At 31.2% G+C, this 21735-nt stretch overlaps 2 protein-coding genes across 2 annotated transcripts; both read left to right on the top strand.

Moving 5' to 3' along the window:
- Window positions 1–1478: 1478 nt before the first annotated feature.
- On the top strand, window positions 1479–11836 carry LOC105679683 (glutamate receptor 1-like). Its single transcript, XM_012379854.2, has 8 exons — window positions 1479–1853; window positions 2070–2396; window positions 2738–2891; window positions 3046–3260; window positions 3407–3496; window positions 3577–3740; window positions 3888–4024; window positions 11565–11836. The coding sequence occupies exons 1-8, from the start codon at window positions 1479–1481 to the stop codon at window positions 11834–11836; spliced, it is 1734 nt and encodes a 577-aa protein (XP_012235277.2).
- LOC105679616 (glutamate receptor U1-like) lies at window positions 11256–18380 on the top strand. Its single transcript, XM_067347135.1, has 8 exons — window positions 11256–13865; window positions 14105–14598; window positions 15870–16199; window positions 16352–16526; window positions 16728–16936; window positions 17141–17230; window positions 17421–17584; window positions 17702–18380. Exons 1-8 carry the CDS (start codon window positions 13691–13693, stop codon window positions 17925–17927), a joined length of 1863 nt encoding a protein of 620 aa, XP_067203236.1. The 5' UTR covers window positions 11256–13690; the 3' UTR covers window positions 17928–18380.
- The last annotated feature ends 3355 nt before the right edge of the window (window positions 18381–21735 follow it).

The raw sequence follows: 21735 nt of genomic DNA on the forward strand, positions 1-21735 counted from the left end.
GATATATCGAACTATCGATATCAACAAGTTTTTTCTATATTTTTTTTCAAAATATCGCATTTTTATAAATATCGCACATCAGCTAAAAAAGTGACACAAATCGAAATTTTTCGAATTTTGTTTTATATGCGGATTGTGTTTTAAATACACGGTCTTCAATTAGGAAAAATTATACAAGTTGAATTCAAATATTTTCCGCGTAAATTCGCAATGTTTAACACTGCCGCAAATAATTAATTTTAAAATTATTGTTTAACCAAGCATAGACATATGAAATTATTTTCCGTAATATCAAGCTTGCTTCAGATAATTTATAATTTGCGACAGAATTTGAGATAAAAACTAATTCACAATATTATTGATAGCAATTATTATTAATCCAACGCAATTCTTCTTTCCTCTCTCTTGAACAATTTTTTTTTACTTGTGTCACTCTTGCGAATATGCGATATATTCTCTTCATAAGCTTAAATGTGTAAACTGATCTTTATGTGATAAACTAAAATACGTTGACATATTTAAAATAATGATATACGGGCAAGAAATGCTGATTGCGGAAGCTTGACGACAACTATAAACAATCAATAATTCATGATTTAGCAGATGATTTGCTGATAAGAAACGTATGTGTAATTTGTAATAATGAAACTGCACATTCACTATCCGGTAGTACACTTGTTCGCATCCTTAGATTCTCAAATCCGATAAATTCAAACGTTTGTGAGGATGCATCATTCAGTCGTGCATTTGCAACTTTGAATCGCGGAATTCTATTCTGTTCTTTAATTCATAAAAAAATTCCGTTTACGATGGCTATCTTAGTAGAAATTGGGAATTAAGGTGCCGATTTCTTTTCCTGATATTTTTTTCCGTTCTTATTCATTTATTTTAATTCTTACGAGAAAAATAATCTTTTTTTCTAAATTAATAATGAATGAATTAATTATAAATAATTAACTTTCTTCGCATCAAGTCACTTCAACTTTACGCCTCGGGATGAAACATATAATAGTACAATCGATTGCAATACTTTTTTTCACGTTGGCCGCTAAAGTGTTAACAGTAAGAATAGATACTAACAATTATTTCCGACTGATCAGTGATGTCCACAAATATTATCACACTTCATCTGTTATTTTCGTAAAATCGGACAGTTATCACGGTAAGTACTAAACTTCCGCTTTTCGCGCTTCCATGTCATTTGCATTTTATTATAACAAAGAATTTTATGCAAATTAACTATTTTTTACATATTATAATAATGTCATAGAATATACTTTTAGCGATTAGTACTAAAATAATCATTAAAAATATTAAATATTATCAATTCAAAGTTGAAATTATATTATACAGATTTAAACATGACGACATTGGTGCACACCTGGTCACGTGAGTTTTCACGACAGCGGGTCATGTCCGTGACCATTACCTTTTCGGATATGGTGAACGAGTACAATAGGTACCAAAAGACCATCGTAATGCCATTATTTGTCGTTCTTCTCGACACCAGAGAAGCCATGAGTGAATTTGCTAAAGCGACAAGGAATATAAAGCCTATTTCTTTTCCCACCTGGTTCGTGATGTTCCTTCAGCATCCTGGGAATCCGCTCGAGAAGTACTGCGAACATCCCACGGATAACGTATTCAACGTGGATTTCAGCACTCTCATGCTGGTACTGTGCTACGATCATCCGATCCTGGTCGAGTGGTACGCTATTCGTGATAATCACACCAGAACGTTCGAACTAGCCACGTGGACCGCTGATAAAGGTTTAATTTTGAGGACGCAGAAAAGCCTCTACGCTAGACGGAACAATATGTTTGGTGACGTTATGCGGGTGGCGTACGTGGATGTAAGCATATCTTCTTTCAATTTTATCATAGGCCATATTACTGTTAAAAATAAAAATAAATTATTATAAATAATGAATTTGTACAAAATTTATTGAAATAAAAATGTCATTTGATAATTTGTCGCAAAATCAATATTAGAATCTTATAATACTTTATAACTCATTAATCTCGTAATAAATTGACTTGATGATTCTATTGATAAATGACATTCAAAGGATTCACCGTTTTTCACGATGAGAAACGGCAAAATCAACGGATTTCTTGGACTGCTGATGGTAGAGCTTAGTAAAGTGATGAATTTTACAATGAAGATTCTGAATCCGGTAAAGGCGTACGGCAGCTGGAGTTATACACAGAATATATGGACCGGTGCAATCGGTCAACTGGTATTCGACGAGGCCGACATTGGCGTTTCTGAATTCACCATTACGTCTGGCAGATTAAATGTCGTCGATTTCACATTGCCGTTGATGCTCTCGCGAAATTGCCTCTATTTTAAAGAACCCAGCGGTTCCGATGTGCCATGGTCTGGATACTTCAAGGTAATCATGTTCAAGTTCTATAATATATAGATGTATCATAATTAAACTTTAGCGAAGAATTAAAAACTAAAAATAAAATTATTTATGATAATTTAATTATATTTTGAAAAAAATAGCTAGTTGAAGTTTGGAACGTTTTTGGAGCAATTTTTTAAAAATGATTTGTCCCATTTCTTCTTTTGCAAAAAAATTAGATATAAAATTTATAAATTTACAAAATGCGTAAAGATGCATGATGTTAACAAAGTTTAGATAATAACGTAAAAAGCTTTTTCTTTCTGAAATTATAAAAATGATTCACTAAATTATAGAAAATTGAATGCGATATATAAACTTTTCAGGCATTTAGCTCTGACATTTGGATAACGTTAGTGGTGATAATAATAACTGCTTCTATTCTATTAACTATTATAAAAGCAAAAGGATTCTCGATAAATGTAATATCAGAGAGTTATATTAATGTTTGGGGTATTTATTGCCAGCAGGGTTTGTCAGGTAACGCTTACATTAGAAATATTTACAATTAATACATATTGATATTGTGTGATATAAATTTTTCAAATTATTTGTACTATTATTTAATTTTAAATTTGTGTGTCAACACGAAATACATTTAATACTGAAATAACATATTTTTGCGAAATTCTAGAATTTCCTAATAAATCGTCAATGAGATTAGCTTTTTTCTCGATTCACATCTCATCGTTGATAATTATGGCTGCCTATTCTGCCTCGTTGATCAGCTTCCTGACGCTCACTACGACTAGCTTGCCTTTCTCCACTATGGAGAGTTACGTTAAGGATGGTTCTTATAAATTAATCGTTATGAGAAATAGCGCTGAATATGATATGCGCACGAGTACTGTGAGTTTACACATAATAAATGTGTAGTAAATTAGTTTTATTTTTATATTAAATTTAATTTAATTATGTTATAAAAGTTTGTAAAGAAGATGTGATATATTAATTGCAACAGAAATAATCTCAAATTATCATTATTTAAATTACAGTATCTCAAAGACCCCGTGTTTCGAAAAATGTACGATTTAATGGTGAAGAAAGAGCAATTGCCGTTAACATTATCAGATGGATTCAAACAAGTTAATAGTTTGGTTTATTTAATTAATTAATTTAACAATGTTAAGTTTCCTCAAGTTGTTTTATGTCAATTTTTGGGCAGCTATGCGGACAGAAGAAATATGCATTTTATACCACGGAAGTATTTAGAAACGCTTTAAACATTTATGTACCATGTAAAGTCCTGCAGATAGAGAGCGGAAAAAGTGATAGCTTGGCATTAGCTTTAAGGAAGGGAAATCCTTACATCGGTTTAATAAATTATTAGTAAGTTCATAAAATATATGTATATCTATAATTTATATTTACAATATATATGTACAAATTATATACGCTTATTTTATATATGCATTAAAAGTATTTTATTGCAAATTTTAAATACAAATGTATCGAATATCTTTTTATATTTTTCAGCTTGCAGCAATTTCAAGACAACGGTGTTATGAGAAAGTTGAGAGATGGATATCTCTTAAGGGACAATCCATCGGTGACTAGATACGACGCGGTCAATTTAAAGGATATAGCGTTGACTCTAACGGTAGTGACAGGTGGTATAATGCTGGCACTGTGTGTTTTAATCATCGAGAAAACGTATTATACTTTGACTTCTCGATTTAAAAATAGCAAATCTTTTGTTAATAATTCGAGTCTACGATTCGAAAAAACAAATAACAAAAATAATCTGAATAATATGAGACTAATCGGATATTTGCCATGAAATTATTAAAACCTCTCAAGTTTTCAACAAGTTTTAATGTATATTTCTAGAATGTTAATAAATCAAATAGAATGTTAATAAATCATTTAAGAGGATGCTGAAGTGACGGGCGAACTCCGACGCGAAAGCGCCATCATTTCGATGGTACTAAAAATGAAATGACATTATCGGCGCAGCCTACGGACCTATGCCGCGTAGGTCCGTGTGTACGCATTTGTTTGTAGTGGTGACTCACTACACTGACGTGTGGTCTGTGTACGTGTGTCATCGGAAGTTTGTAAACAAACGATGCTTGCGCTTGTTTCCTCGACTGAAATTTCGTCGCAAAGCTGCAATATAATGTCCGAGAAAACATAAGCGTATACAAGGTGTCAAATAAATACAAACTAAATATGACAAAATAATAAATAAAAAATATACATATAATACTATATATATCATTGAAGAAAAATGTCATATACTTTTCTTACTTTTATCCTTATGTAGTAAATACTAAATAACTAATTAATCAATTAATTAATATATACATATACACATATATTCAATAAATAGTTATCTTTATTTTGTATTTTATATGATAATGACTAAAATAATGAAAGTATATATTATTTCAGTTATATAAAATACAAAATAAAGATAACTATATTCAATATGTATATGTATGTATTCAATAATTAATTAACTTATTTATTTATTTTGTATTTGTTACATAAGAATAAAAATAGGAAAAGCATATAACATATTTTTCCAATTAGACATATAGTATTATACATACATTTTTCAAATAAAATATTTTATCATATCTAACTTATATCTATTAGACACCTTGTATAAGTCTATTTTGTCTCGTATGTACATCATTCAGCCATACGATAGAATTTCAATTGCGAGAAAAAGGTTAAATGACCTTATAAATTATCTGATAAAATATAAACAGACCACACGTGCAGTAAATTGCTAACTAAAATAAATACGTATTTCTTCAAATCTGTCAGCTGACGTTAGATCGCCTATGACAATATTTCTTAAAATCTGCCAGTTCACGAATAAATTGTCTTTAGCTCTCTTTTTTCTAAACTGTCAGCTGACGTTAGATCGCCTCTGACTATATTTATTAAAAATTGTCAGCTCACGATAGATCGCCTCTGACAATATTTCTTACAATTTGCCAGTTCACGAATAAATCGTCTTTAGCTCTCTTTTTTCTAAACTGTCAGCTGACGTTAGATCGTCTGTGACAATATTTATTTAAAATTGTCAGCTCACGATAGATCGCCTCTGACAATATTTCTTACAATTTGCCAGTTCACGAATAAATCGCCTTTAGCTCTCTTTCTTCTAAACTGTCAGCTGACGTTAGATCGCCTCTGATTATATTTATTTAAAATTGTCAGCTCACGAAAGATCTCCTCTGGCTTGTCTTATTCTATATTGCCAGTCCACGACAAAGCCGCCTCTGGCTTGAAGACAAGAATAAGAATTTTCTTCTAATGCCAGTCCACGAGAAAACCGCCTCTGGCTTGTCTTATTCTATATTGCCAGTCCACGAGAAAACCGCCTTTGGCTTGTCTTATTCTATATTGCCAGTCCACGAGGAAACCGCCTCTGGCTTGAAGACAAGAATAAGAATTTTCTAATGCCAGTCCACGAGAAAACCGCCTCTGGCTTGTCTTATTCTATATTGCCAGTCCATGAGAAAACCGCCTCTGGCTTGTCTTATTCTATATTGCCAGTCCACGAGGAAACCGCCTCTGGCTTGAAGACAAAAATAAGAATTTTCTAATGCCAGTCCACGAGAAAACCGCCTCTGGCTTGTCTTATTCTATATTGCCAGTCCACGAGGAAACCGCCTCTGGCTTGAAGACAAGAATAAGAGTTTTCTAATGCCAGTCCACGAGAAAACCGCCTCTGGCTTGTCTTATTATATATTGCCAGTCCACGAGGAAACCGCCTCTGGCTTGTCTTATTCTTTATTGTAAGATACTTTTATTACGTCATATGCTTTATGTATATATATATATATAATGTATATTATATGCTCCACATTATCTATATTTATATCAAAATATTTTTCTAAGAAATTGACATCATTTTGTATACTCTTTTTACAATAAATGTATATGATATATGCCATATTTTTTATTTCTAAAGCATGAAATATAAAGATATTTTTATTTTTTTGTGTCTATCATTTGTAAAAAAATTTTGATAAAAGAAACAACATTAATTTTGCGACTTGCAATAATCTGTTTCATTATATGCTTCTTTTAAATACTTACACTTAGCCTTATTTTATGTGATTAACTTGGTATTTAAAATACGTATCAAAATCGAAAATGTATTTCTATTACAGTAGAAACGAAACATTCTTGTCTTACAACAGAGAGAAATAACAAAATATAATATTGTCTAAAGTACAGTCCAATAAAAACTGTTAAAATTGAACATTTTATAAAACCACTGTGATTCATGAAAAATCAGAATTATTATTTCAAAAATATAGATATATTTCGACTGTGTGTTTTAAACTGCACTACACATTCAAAATTCACAGAATAAATTTATTTCTGCAAAGTTGTGTATAATGTCAGTGGAAAAGTGATTTATTTGTTATTACATATACATGATATTTTACCATTCCTTTCTGGTGTAAGACTACAATGTTTTTTTTCTACTGAACTAGAAATTAATTTTATATTTTGATGTGTATTTTAGATACCAAGGAAAACGCATAAAATAAGGCTAGTTGTAAGTATTTAAAAGAAGTATATATTGAAACAGATAATTGCAAGTCACAAAATTAATGTTTTTTTTATCAAGATTTTTTTACAAATGATACATACAAGAAACTAAAAATACCTTTATATATATTTCATGCTTTATAAATAAGTTATATGACATATACATTTATTATAAAAATATATACAATATACAAAATGATATTCATATAAATGATATACAATATACAAGATGATATAAAAAGTTAATTTTACATAGATACTTTGATGTGAATATACATAATATGGAGCACAGAATATACATAATATATACACATAAAGCACATGAATAAAAGTATTTTGTAGAAATTAGAATATGAATGTATGTAATTAAATAATATAAATGTTTGCAAAAATGTTGCAAAATTTATGTATAATACATACACTTTTTTATCCTTCAGAGTGCCTTCAACCCATTTTTTTCAGCCGGGTTTCGTAGCACATAACACAAACACACACACACGCACAACTAACACACACATAACTAACCTAAAAGATTCTGTATATGACAGATAGCACTGAGAACTGTATAGCGCCTCTATCCCAAAATCTCGGAACTAATCTATAGCTCTTTTTTACCTTATTCTTTCTATATTGCACACATGCTTTACATAAATCTGGAAAAGGGTGGCGTTTTGAAAATAAGTCTCTAAGCTCTATTTTTTTGGTTTTCCATTATTGTTTCATACGCTCTTCTTCGGCACATGGTCTTGTTTTGCAGATTGAAGCAGTATAATTTTGATATAAAAGATATAATTCTTTGAGGTGACATTGTCGGTAAATTTTCAAAAATTTTTTTTATTTTTTGGTTTAAATTTGACCAACTGCCGAAAGATTAGCATATGTACTTTATTTACACCAAAGGATTTGTAATTCTATTAAAGCAATAAAAAACGCCACCCTTTTTAGAAAATTGAAGTTTCGGTCGGTAACAATATGACTTCAGCATCCTCTTAAGTCATGCAAATGCAAATTTATTTTATATTATCACGGTGCTGATAGCTTTATAGAATTTAAATTGATTCCTACTATTACTATAATTAAATATAGATAGAAAATTAAATATGTACATATACAATATATATTCTTAACATGGAATGTTGATAATAAATATATATATTCCATGTTTAATATAAAACTTGCAATTAAATGTAATATTAAATGTGTGAAGGTGTCCATCTTCTTTTTGCTTTATTTTAAATAATTTTTTTTGTTATTTACTACTTTCTTATTTTATTTGAATTTATTTTTTATAATAAATTCCATAATTAATATTTCTGCCAAAATATTATATTTTCTATCATTTTTGGATAAAGAGTCTTTAAAAACTTGCTATTAAATTGCTTAACCGACATTATGATAGTTTGTACAAACCAATTCTCGTTAACTTCCATGATAATGCCAAATCATTTTCTTTCTCTCTCTCTTTTCTTTGTGATATTACAATGCCGGCATCAATAATACAAACGCATTCTTAATAAATGGTAACGCATGCGTTTTTCCACGTCATACATGTTCCGTTCGCAAAATCGCTTTCACCGTTAGTTCAGTAGCAGCAACAATTCTTTGCATTTGCAAACAAACAGATGTGAGAACGTGCAAATAGAACAAGCGTTAAATAACCGTGACATCTAAGTTCAGATATTAATGTTTTTCTTTTCTTAAAAAGAACACAGATTCTCTTTATCGATATTGTATTTATAAAAAAGAAATATATTTGTGAATTAGAAAATTAAGACTCAATTTAAACAATTTGAATTATAGATCAAGACTTAAGAGCCAAAGCTGACTGTTCGTGCTAAAATTATATTTATAATAACTTCAGATTGCATACGTTCTGGTTGCTTATGTTCCGATCGTATTCAGTGTGAAAAGGTTACAGCGATATCAAAGTCAATGTAATAAATAACGGGAAGCGCATTAGAAGCAAATATGCGAGTAACAATTAAAGTTCAAAAACAAAGCGATGCGCAGTTACTTTGATCACTTTTTGAGATGCCAATTGTTACAAAATATAATACATTTCTCTCTAAATATAAAAATTATATTTTATTATATTTATTTATAATTTTATTAGTTTTTATATTGTTGAACTGCGTTAAAAATGGGAACCAATTTTTTTACATAAACAATTATAAATTACATTTATTGTGCATGTAGATCGAATACAAGATAAACTTTGCCAAGCGGTAATTATAACAATATAATCACTTATCGTGTAAAAGTGAGTGATGAAAAGAATGTGGAAATAATTAAATTATTGATGGATAATTTTACTTTATTATCAAAAATATCTTGTTGTTTAAAAATAAGATTATTTTTGTAAACAGAATCTACCTGAGAGTACGTATTGCAAAGATTGTCATCCAGACGTCGTTTAAGAAGACGCGTACCGATACGCATAGCATTACAAAAAGCGATTTACATAAAAAGAAGGCAAGGTGGATTACATAATACCGATTATGCTTCTGGTTACACCACCAATGAAGACACATGATTAATAAGAAAAAGAAATAAATGCATGTGATCTGCGACCTTTAGTAAAATTCGCCCACGCGAATGCAGTGAAGCGTGCTCACTATCTCTAATTTACAAGAATATAAACGCCCTCCTGGTTTCATGCACGCGTTACAATCTCGTCAAATAGCGGCACGCACTCGAATGTGTTCTTTTATGTGAAAGCATGCGAAGTGTTCCTCCATGAATCACATTTCCTTCGTTATTATTTCTTCGATATCATATTTTTTTCAAACATCACCTATTTTACAGTTACATAAGAATTTAATAACAATAAGACAATTTTACGATCTAAATATTCAGAATATCGAATACAAAAAAATCTTAGATGCAAAAAGTTAATTTCGAAAAATTATATAATTTTATTCAAAATTGAAATATTTAAAGTTTAATAAGTTTAAAATTAATAAGTTTTCATTTATCACAGTTATAATAATATTACTAGGAAATGGAAATGCATCAGCATTTTTGCAACAAATATAGCCGATTTGATACGCACTCAGATAGCATAACCGGCAAGCGCAACGGATATGAGTGAGCACGCGCTATGTTTCCGCTTTCTGTTTGACCGAAAGTGACCCTTGTCTGATTAGAAAAAACTCGCACGCATGCATCAATATCTGGCTACGACATCAAATTGCCGACCGTCGTCGCGCAGCCACTTCATGTACATATATACATGAGTTGCTTTTACCGTTGCATCGAATGTTGCAGCGAAGATGTTGATTACGAAAATAAACGCGTCTTCGCAAATTTCGATTTTATCAGTGAGAAATTGAACAATGCGATGACTGCACACAATTGCAGCAAAAAGTGGTTCTTGAATTGCCGGATTATCTGGACTTTTGTGCAATAACTTAGGTGCAATGGATGCAATTGTGCGATAAGAAATAAGCAAATTGTTCTCGAATTTTTATATTTTTTTTGCAAAATGTATCAAAGCATATATAATTGGAAATAATTGATCAACATTCCGAAATTAGTTTTTCCATCATATATAATTGCATTCAATGTAAATAGACTATTTATCCTTATAAGACATTGTCGTCGATTGATAGATTTTAGAGGAAGCCACAGAAATTATATTATTACTTGAATAAGATTTGTGAATCCAATAAATCATCGTTCTCAATACTGAGACTGTGAAGTTCGAAATTGTTTAACCATATATTATTAAATATGAAAGCGTTTAATAGTATGATTACACCGCTATAGATAAACTGCACTCTAAATGTATTAATTTCTCCAACAAGCCAGATAATTTGATTAGTGGATCATAAATAATAGACGTAATCATATGTCGCTACACCACAAACAACTATTTCGCATTTTTGATCGAAACAAGAAATTGTTAAGTGTAGTAAATTAAATATTAATTTTATCCAATAATATTAAAAGTTTAATAATTTGATTAGTACTCGCATATTTTTCTTTAGTAAAAAAAAAAAAAATAAACGATCAACTGCTATTTAGAACACAAACTATATTATAATTTATCATAATTTTTGATTGATTAATACTTATTTCTATTAAATGTTTATTTGGATATTAGGTTCTCCATCAAAATTGTCACATTTGCCATAAACAACATAATGTTAATCGTTTACTCAGTATCAAAACTGAAAGAACTACTGACATATCACTTTATCAAAGTCATAATTACCATTGCAAAATGGTCGAGCGTAAAAGCATTTAATTGCCGTATCACATGATTGCCCAAAATAGGAGATCATCGAAATCCATTCTAGATGCATGCAAATTTTCTCATCTGGGAAAGACGAAATTCTTCTTGTTTAGTTACCCATTTCCTTATTATACTTTTCTTTCTATTTTATTTATACCTTTTAAATTTTTATTTTTTTGTAGTTTATTTTTAATTGATTATTTTTGTATTTAATGTGGAAATTATGTCATTTTTTATCATTTTTGTTGTTTTTAAATTTATCTCAGCATAGAATAAATCCATGTAAATCTTTGTTTCTTGTCTCTCCCTTTCGCCGACGTCGACAGCCCACATATACCGGGTGTCGCGTAGGTGTGGATCGCGCGTTGTGCACATACGGTGGAGTAATCATGCAGGACCGACACCCCACTGCCGTCTCAGTAGTGGCAGAATGGAATGGAAAGGAAAAGAGAAAGAGAAATCGTGGTGTACAGTTGCCTGCCTGTTTAATGTAGACATGATTACGTCTCGTATCTGGCAAACCCATTCAGTACTTCTCACGGCACAGGAGCACATAGTGCGGTCGAGCTGTAAACCGTCTCCGCGAGTGGTGCACGCACACGAGTGGCGCGACAAAGAAGTGCAGCTACGGAAGATAAATCTGCCGAAGAAGTCGAAGAAGAATTAAGAACAAGAAGATGAAAGCAGATAAGCGGAGACAAAAATAATATAAAATTAGACTAAAAATATTCAGATGACTTAAAAATATACTAGATGTGTGTTAAAAGTACCAGAAGATATTGTTTTAAGTAAATGAAAACATATTAATTATATTACAAAATGTAAATAAAATATAAAATAAAAACATGTTTATTTTATACCGCAATACAAATATTGAGATTTATAAAATTAAAAACAGTTAAAAAATACAATAAAAAAATAATAATTTAAGATAAATAACAATTAATTACGTACAAAAATATTTTATTTTTTGAAATAATTTTAAAATACCGAGCAAAAGAAGTAGTGCGTTTCTACTGCAATCAAATCTTCGTACATGTGCTAATACGCTTGTACTTTAGGAAGTAATTCGGCACATATCCGGTAACTATGTGATGTGAGAAGTTCGGTTCCGTGCCGAATGGTGCGTCAATTCGCGCTCCGAGGCATATTTTTTCGTTTTCGTGTACCGTTTCCGTGCAGTTCACATTAGTGGGGTATAAACTTTGTTTCAACAGCGTTGAGTTTCATAGTTGTAATTTGCATAGATCAACGTGTTAGTTGTTAGTAATGCCACGGAAAGCTAAATTGTTACGCATCGATAGGTGAAGAAGGCTATCATTTAGTGAACAGCGGATCGTTTCAGATAATAATGTGCTTTCATAGTTCCATTTGGCCCTTCTGTTACTAACGCGACAGCTAATAAAGTTGTTGGCACATATTTGATTTTAGCTTCTTCTACAGTTATTATCATAATTTAATGGTGTATCGAGTTTTATTTGCATAATATTGATATTGTGTAATATTTTGTAAAAAAATGTACGAGTCACTTATTTTTTAAATAATTTTGTCAAGAAAAATTTTATATTTATACACTATGATATTTAGTGTGTGTATATATATATACTTTGTTATAAACTTTAGTTGCGTTTAAGCAATTCTGGAAATTTTTAAAAATATAATTATAAAACGATTTTGTGGAATAAAAGAATTGTGTATTGATATTCAATTTTGTATTTTATGAACCAAAAATATCAACTACTCGTAATATTCGATAACATCTAGTTTAATAATCGCTTGTTTAAGATGAAATCAGCTTGTGTGATCGCAATTTTCTAATGGAAGTGGTATCAATAATCATATATTTGTAGAATATACATCTGATACAATGTTATAAATTAAAATGTGCACTTTCTGAATGAAAACGTCAGGGTCGGATGTGTATGTTAGTAGATCTCCAGATTTTGAAATTTGTCAATTGACGTACATTTGATTGCTTAACAGAGATCTCATTTTCTGCTTGCGTTTATATTCATATCTGTATGAGTAACTTACATGAAAATCTAATCTAAATAATAATATTATTTTATAATGCATTATTTTAAGATTATCTTCAACTATGTAATATAAATATTTGTAGAGCAGTTAATAAGAAATTTAATACTAATTTAAAGTGACGTAATAAAATTATTTAAAAAATGACATTGCTTATGATTAATTACACTTATTTCTAAGTTTTATAATTTGTTAATTATATATATATTATCAATATTGTTAAAAATAAAAACTTTATTTATATTAATTAAAGTTTAATGAAATAATAATCAAGAAAGTTTTTTTATGTTTGATTGATTATTTATTTTCCGAAGTTCTTCGGATTTATTTTATTTGAAAGTGTTTAATATGTCCCTGCATTTACCCTGCATTGCTCGATAAGAAAATATTTACCCTGCTTAGCAGAAATTTTAATTCTTTAGTTGGTCTTCTACCTTTCATACTACAAACTGTTGTGCTATTTTTGCCCTCCTCTTACGCCGACGACATGAGATTACCGCTCTGTTTGATGTATTCAATGCTGTTTTGTGTTCTTCTAAGCTCGGCAGAAAGACACTTCAACATCAGCGCCTTCGTTGATGTGATATTGAGCATCCGAAAATTTTATTCCGCGGCGACCGTTATGTTTGCCCACCCCGGAGATGATTACAAAGATTATGGAGGTCAGTTTAAAACGATATATGTTATTATTACATAAGTGTTTTATAAATATTGATTTAATTAAATAAATATTTGCAACATTCCGATATTTTCCAATAATTTTCCTTGAATTGATGGAATAAAAGAAACAGCAGAACTATTGCAGAAGCGATTTCATTTGTTTAGGCAAATTTTTAGAAAATGTATTTTTACTACAAAATTAGTACAAAATATCAAGCTTATTAAGCTGCGATTCCCGTAGATTTGGAGATCACACACTTGGTGCATGGATGCTACCGTAGACTGAGCCAGCACAATGTGATGACCGTGAATATGCATTTCAAAAAGATGGAAAGATCGCTCAGATACTATAATCAAATAGTACAACCCATCACCATCGTTATCATGCCTAACTTTGAGGCGTATCAGGAATTTGCTGAGGCCACTAAAACTTACCCCATGTCTTTTTCGGTGTGGTTTGTGCTGTTTCTTTATCCAATTGCCAATGATACCCACAATTATTGTCTTGAGCCAATAGGTAATCCCTTCAACATAGCGTTCGACACGCAGATGCTGGTATTGTGTCATGACGAAGACATTCTGCGGGAATGGTACTCGGTCAAAGGCGAGACTGTTAAGACCTCTGAGTTAGCAGTATGGGACGATGAGAAAGGATTTGTTTTTCTGACGAACATGTCTCTCTATGATCGAAGGAAGGATTTGGAAGGAGTTGTCCTGCGAGCCGTCGTGATTAAGGTTTTCAACAAGATTTTCGAAGTGGTTTATTGGCATAAGAATAATTATATACTGAATATCTTATAATTAATTCCACGCGTCAGAAGAAAGGAGGATGTTAAATATAGGTCGATTTTGACTCATGATGTTGAACCAAAACTATAAATAATTTCTTATAGATTTTATACCGTAGAATCACGTGATAAAGTTTGTTTTCTTTTAGACACCGAGGAAAGTACGGAAAAATTGAAAAAAGACCATGAAAAATGGATTTTCCCGAGCTGGTTGAAGCTCATTCTTGCAGCGATTTTAAAAAAATAATTTGTCGCTCTTCTCCTTTTGCATAGAGGTTTTGAGGCCCTCACATGACATACAAAAAAGACCGATTCGATACATGTGTCGGAAGACATCCTTATATTCAAAAAACCACCCCAGAGTGCCTAAAAATGTCTCGCCTAGCAAAAAATAATTTGTCGTTTTTTTCCTTCTGCACTGAGAAAGTTCCAAGGCCCTCACACGACATGCAAAAGAGACCGATCCGATACATGCGTCGGAAGACACCCTTAGCTTGGCGAGAATTGTTTAAGTGATTTTGGGGATGGTTTTTCGAGTAAAAGGGTGTCTTCCGACGCATGTATCGGATCGTACTTTTTTGCATGTCGTATGAGAGCTTCAGAACTTTCTGTATGCCAAAGAAGAAAAACGACAAGTTATTTTTTGCTAGGCGAGAATTTTTTAGGCACTCTTGTGTGGTTTTTTGAGTATAAGGGTGTCTTCCGACGCATGTATCGGATCGGTCTTTTTTGTATGTCATATGAGGGCCTCAGAACTTCCTTCCTGCAAAAGGACAAGAGCAACAAATCATTTTTTTTAAATTGCTGCAAGAATGTTCCAAGCTTCAATCAGCTCGGGAAATTCCATTTTTTATGGTCTTTTTTCAATTTTTCCGTACTTTCCCCGGTGTCTAGAGGAAAACAAACTTTACCACGTGATTCTACGGTATGAAATCTATAAGAAACCATGTGTAGTTTTGGTTTCACACCATGGGCCAAAATCGACCTATATTTAACTTCCTCCTTTGACATTTGCATAAAATATTTTTACAAGTTTGCATTTGTACATATAATCAATTTCCGTCAATTCGTCATCAAATTTTATCAAATAATTTTTTCCAAGTTTTGTTATATTACGAATAATATGCATTAAAAATTATATATTCTCCAAAATTTATTTATAATTATTACTATCAAAATTAATTCTCAATTTAATTCTTTGCTATTAATTTAATCAAGGATATACCGATTTCATCCCCATTTGGTGAGAACTACGTGGCTAATTTGTATACCAAAGTATTAGAAGAGCTTAAGGATACTCTTAACTGTACTCTGAATATTGTATCGGAATTGGAGGACCACGGCACATATAATTTTGAAAATAATATTTGGTCCGGAGTGATGGGTGAAATCGTGTCGAATCGCGCAGACTTCGCTATTGCCGATATGTCGATGACTAGTCTTCGAATAAAAGACGTTGACTTCACGCTGCCCTTGATAGTATCTAAAAGCAGCTTGTTTATAAAAGAACCAGAAACTTGTGGTGTCAAGTGGCTTGGTTATTTTCAGGTAGATGCAATTAATATTAATTGCAATAGAATAAACGCATCTTGGTTTATTTGTATATTTTATTATTCTACAAAATTAAAATACATAAGAAAACAAAGAAAAGAAATTTTTATTTTAAATTATTAATTTATTAACTTGTATATTTGTAACAGGTTTTTAATTTACAAATTTGGATTGCACTTATTATGGTAATAGCAATTACTCCGCTTTTATTGTTATATATGAAGTATTACATGCAAACATTTCATGGATTTCGACACGTTATCAATCTGATTTCTGATAATTATCTTTGCATTTGGGGCATCTTCTGTCTGCAATCACTTATAGGTACTATATTATTTGTAGTTTATCTTATAGCTGTAAATTACAAATTTTAAGTATTATATATTTATTTATAAAATATTTATAAAATACTTTATAATTGTTTCACTTTATTAAATAACAAATAAAATTATATAATTTTAATTACATTAAATAAAAAATTCAAAGATTTTGTAAATAAAATTTAAAATTGATTTTTGACTTTAGATTTTCCGTCGTCTTCGCCGCTACGTCTTGCGTACTTTACAATAATTTTAACAGCAGTGCTGATAATGACTCATTACTCGGCAGCGTTAGTTAGCTTTCTAACGGCGTGCAATACTATTTTACCTTTTCGGACAATCGACGAATTTGTCAACGATGGTACTTATGAATTGATAGTTCCACGCGGTAGTGCTGATTATGACGTAATTACCGTAAGTTCGTTCAATAATTAAGAATTTCTGTTCTCTTTTGCTTTTTCTTCTGTCCATTTAGACTGTCAAAGTTATAACTGATTGTACTTAAACTTGATAACATGAAATTACAATCATATTTAATTTTGCTACATTCTTGTTAACATTAATACATATATTCAGCATTTATTTATGTATTACAAAGCATTTTTGCAATTGTTTTAGATGTCAGAGGATATTTTCTTATTAAAATTGAAGAAATTAATGAAGGACGAATCGAAACTGCCAGCAACTTTAGTCGATGGTTTCGTGCAAGTACGATTAATATTTGTATTTTTGCATCAAAGCATATTAAAATAAATAGGAAATCAATTTTAAAAATGTAGCTAATATTGCTGTTAAGTTTTTATTCGATAAAATTATTTCAATCATTTTAAATAATATTAATTATTTTTAAGCTTACGATGTACATAGCGAGATTATTTATTATTTATTGTTTCTTTAGGTATGCAATGAAAAAAATGTCGCTTTTATGGTGTTAAATGTTTTGAAGGAAAGTGTAGAAATGAAAACTCCGTGCAAACTGTCGGCTATCAGTACTGAAAGAATCGACAACTTAGGGATAGTTCTGTCTAAAGGCAATCCATACACTGCTGTAATAAATTATCAGTGAGTACCATAAAAATATTTAGTATATTGTATATTTAGTATATTTAGTATATTTAATATATTTAGTATGTCATACATACTCGTTGCTGTCAATTTTGAAAATATTGTATATTTCAGTTTGGAGAAATTTTTGGATAATGGAATGATGATGCGTCTGAGAGGTGCGTCATTTTCAATGCAGCCATTTAAAAATAAGGCTTATGAACCGGTTCGCATAGTAGGCGTCATTCCAATTTTGGTAATACTCTGTGGAGGTTTCATATTGAGTATTTTTGTGTTTCTTATGGAAAAAATTTTTTATCGGCATACAAAAAGCGAATCTCAAAAGTCCTCTGCTAACTGAAGAAACAGTTTTTTATTAAAAGACAATAATCAAAATATTTGAAATTGGCAAATTCGTTTAATATAAATGTTTGCACTTACAATTAGAGTTAGAAGGAGAAACATATGCTACGTTTTCATGTGTATCTATGTATTTGTAGATTTGCAACAAAAAATTAAATAATATTGACATTTGCATATCATCTTTTCTTAATCGCTGTATGTAATGCGTATCACTTTTAATGGTTTAAATAATTAAAAATTTTTTTTGCGACACCTTGTAAAATGCTGAATAAAATGTAGTAAAAAAAAAATTACTATATAGTAAATTAATTAAGAATTTTTTAGCACAATATTCTCCAAAAAAGCAAATGTTTAAAATCTGGTTTCCAGTTTTTATAATGTTTTTTTATAAAAATATCTAATGCTTAGTATGATTAACTAATCAGTAGTGACGTATCGAGTGATCGATATCAAAAAATTTTTTCTGTATTCTTTTCCAACAAATATATTTTTTTTATAAACTTAAATATGTAAACTGACCTTCATGTGATAAACTAAAAACTAAAATACGTAGACATTTAAGATAATGATATATAGGCCCTGGTAGAAAAATCACCGTGGTGCTAGGCTGGCGCTAACTTACTTGTCCCACTGTCTGATAAGGAGCTAGTATGGCATGCAGACTAGCGCCAGACACAAAATTATCACATTCTTCCAGTCTAATACCCGACTTAATCGACTAGTCAGGCGTTAGCTAGCTCTAGTGTAGTGTTATCTAGCCGTGGTGTGGCGCACGCTAGTTCTAATGTTGTACTATCTAGCCATGATGTGGCGATAGCTAGTTCTCACGCAATTCTTATTTTACTATACTAGAAGTAGTCTGGAGTGAACTAGCGCCAGGCTACTTCTAGTCAGACATTATTAACATAGTATATTTCTAGCGCCTCGCTAGAAATAGTTTGACGCTGATTTGCGCCACGTCAAAACTAAATTTATTATATTACATGGGGATACAACATGACAGTCAAGATAGGAGCTAGCTAGACATCAGGATCTAGCATGGCACTTTCTACCAGGGGGCAAGCAATGCTGATTGCAAAAGCTTGGCTGCAACTATAAACAATCAATAATTCATGAATTAGTTATAATAGTATTATTGACAAATGGAAATTGCATCAGTATTTTTTCAGCAAATGTAGCCGATTCGATACGCACTCAGGTAGCATAACTGCTGGCAGGCGCAACGGATGTGAGTGAGCACGCGCTATGTTTCCGCTTTCTGTTTGATCGAAAGTGACTCTTGTCTGATTAGAAAAAACTCGCACGCATGCATCAATATCTGGCTACGACATCATATTGCCGACCGTCGTCGCGCAGCCACTTCATATACACATATACGTGTGTTGCTTTTACCGTTGCATCGAATGTTGCAGCGAAGATGTTGATTACGAAAATAAACGCGTCTTCGCAAATTTCAATTTTATCAGTGGAAATTGAACAATGCAATGACTGCACACAATTACAGCAAGGAGTGGTTCTTGTATTGCCGGATTATCTGGACTTTTGTGCAATAACTTAGGTGCAATGGATGCAATTGTGCGATAAGAAATAAGCGAATTGTTCTCGAATTTTTATATTTTTTTTGCAAAATGTATCAAAGCATATATAATTGGAAATAATTGATCAACATTCCGAAATTAGTTTTTCCATCATATAATTGCATTCAATGTAAATAGACTATTTATCCTTATAAGACATTGTCGTCGATTGATGGTTTTTAAAGGAAGCCACAGAAATTATATTATTACTTGAATAAGATTTGTGAATCCAATAAATCATCGTTCTCAATACTGAGACTGTGAAGTTCGAAATTATTTAACCATATATTATTAAATATGAAAGCGTTTAATAGTATGATTACACCGCTATAGATAAACTGCACTCTAAATGTATTAATTTCTCCAACAAGCCAGATAATTTGATTAGTAGATCATAAATAATAGACGTAATCATATGTCGCTACACCACAAGCAATTATTTCGCATTTTTGATCGAAACAAGAAATTGTTAAGTGTAGTAAATTAAATATTAATTTTATCCGATAATATTAAAAGTTTAATAATTTAATTAGTACTCGCATATTTTTCTTTAGTAAAAAGAAAATAAACGATTAACTGCCATTTAGAACACAAACTATATTATAATTTATCATAATTTTTAATTGATTAATACTTATTTCTATTAAATGTTTATTTGGATATTAGGTTCTCCATCAAAATTGTCACATTTGCCATAAACAACATAATGTTAATCGTTTACTCAGTATCAAAACTGACAAGAACTACTGACATATCACTTTATCAAAGTCATAATTACCATTGCAAAACGATCGAGCGTAAAAGCATTTAATTGCCGTATCACATTATTGCCCAAAATAGGAGATCATCGAAATCCATTCTAGATACATGCAATAGAGTTCTCTCATCTGGAAAAGACGAGATTTTTCTCGCTTAGTTACTCATTTACTTATTACACCTTTCTTTCTATTTTATTTATACCTTTTAAATTTTTATTTTTTTGTAGTTTATTTCTAATTTATTATTTTTGTATCTAATGTGCAAATTATGCCATTTTTGTTGTTTTTAGATTTATCTCAGCATAGAATAAATTCATGTAAATCTCTGTTTCTTGTCTCTCCCTTTCGCCGACGTCGACAGCCCACGTATACCGGGTGTCGCGTAGGTGTGGATCGCGCGTTGTGCACATACGGTGGAGTAGCCATGCAGGACCGACACCCCACTGCCGTCTCAGTAGTGGCAGAATGGAATGGAAAAGAAAAGAGAGAGAGAAATCATGGTGTACAGTTGCCTGCCTGTTTCCTGTAGACATGATTACGTCTCGTGTCTGGCAAACCCATTCAGTACTTCTCACGGCACAGGAGCACATGGTGCGGTCGAGCTGTAAACCGTTTCCGCGAGTGGTGCACGCACACGAGTGGCGCGACGAAGAAGTGCAGCTACGGAAGATAAATCTGCCGAAGAAATCGAAGAAGAATTAAGAACAAGAAGATGAAAGCAGATAGGCGGAGACAAAAATAATATTAAATTAAACAAAAAATATGCAGATGACTTAAAAATATATTAAATGTGTGTTAAAAGTATCAGAAGATATTGTTTTAAGTAAATGAAAACATATTAATTATATTACAAAATGTAAATAAAATATAAAATAAAAACATGTTTATTTTATACCGCAATACAAATATTGAGATTTATAAAATTAAAAACAGTTAAAAAATACAATAAAAAAATAATAATTTAAGATAAATAAAAAATAATTACGTACAAAAATATTTTATTTTTTGAAATAATTTTAAAATACCGAGCAAAAGAAGTAGTGCGTTACTACTGCAATCAAATCTTCGTACACGTGCTAATACGCTTGTACTTTGGGAAGTAATTCGGCACATATCCGGTAACTATGTGATGTGAGAAGTTCGGTTTCGTGCCAATTATGATAGTGCGCATGAAGCCGTCTACATTCTTGTCAATAAAGTTCCGCAAGTTCCGTGCCGAATGGTGCGTCAATTCGCGCTCCGAGGCATATTTTTTCGTTTCCGTGTACCATTTCCGTGCAGTTCACATTAGTGGGGTATAAACTTTGTTTCAACAGCGTTGAGTTTCATAGTTGTAATTTGCATAGATCAACGTGTTAGTTGTTAGTAATGCCACGATGGAAAGCTGAATTGTTACGTGTCATCGATAGGTGAAGAAGGCTATCATTTAATGAACAGCGGATCGTTTCAGATAATAATGTGCTTTCATAGT

Source organism: Linepithema humile, chromosome 1 (assembly GCF_040581485.1).
Source record: "Linepithema humile isolate Giens D197 chromosome 1, Lhum_UNIL_v1.0, whole genome shotgun sequence".
Classification (NCBI taxonomy): Eukaryota; Metazoa; Arthropoda; class Insecta; order Hymenoptera; family Formicidae; genus Linepithema; species Linepithema humile.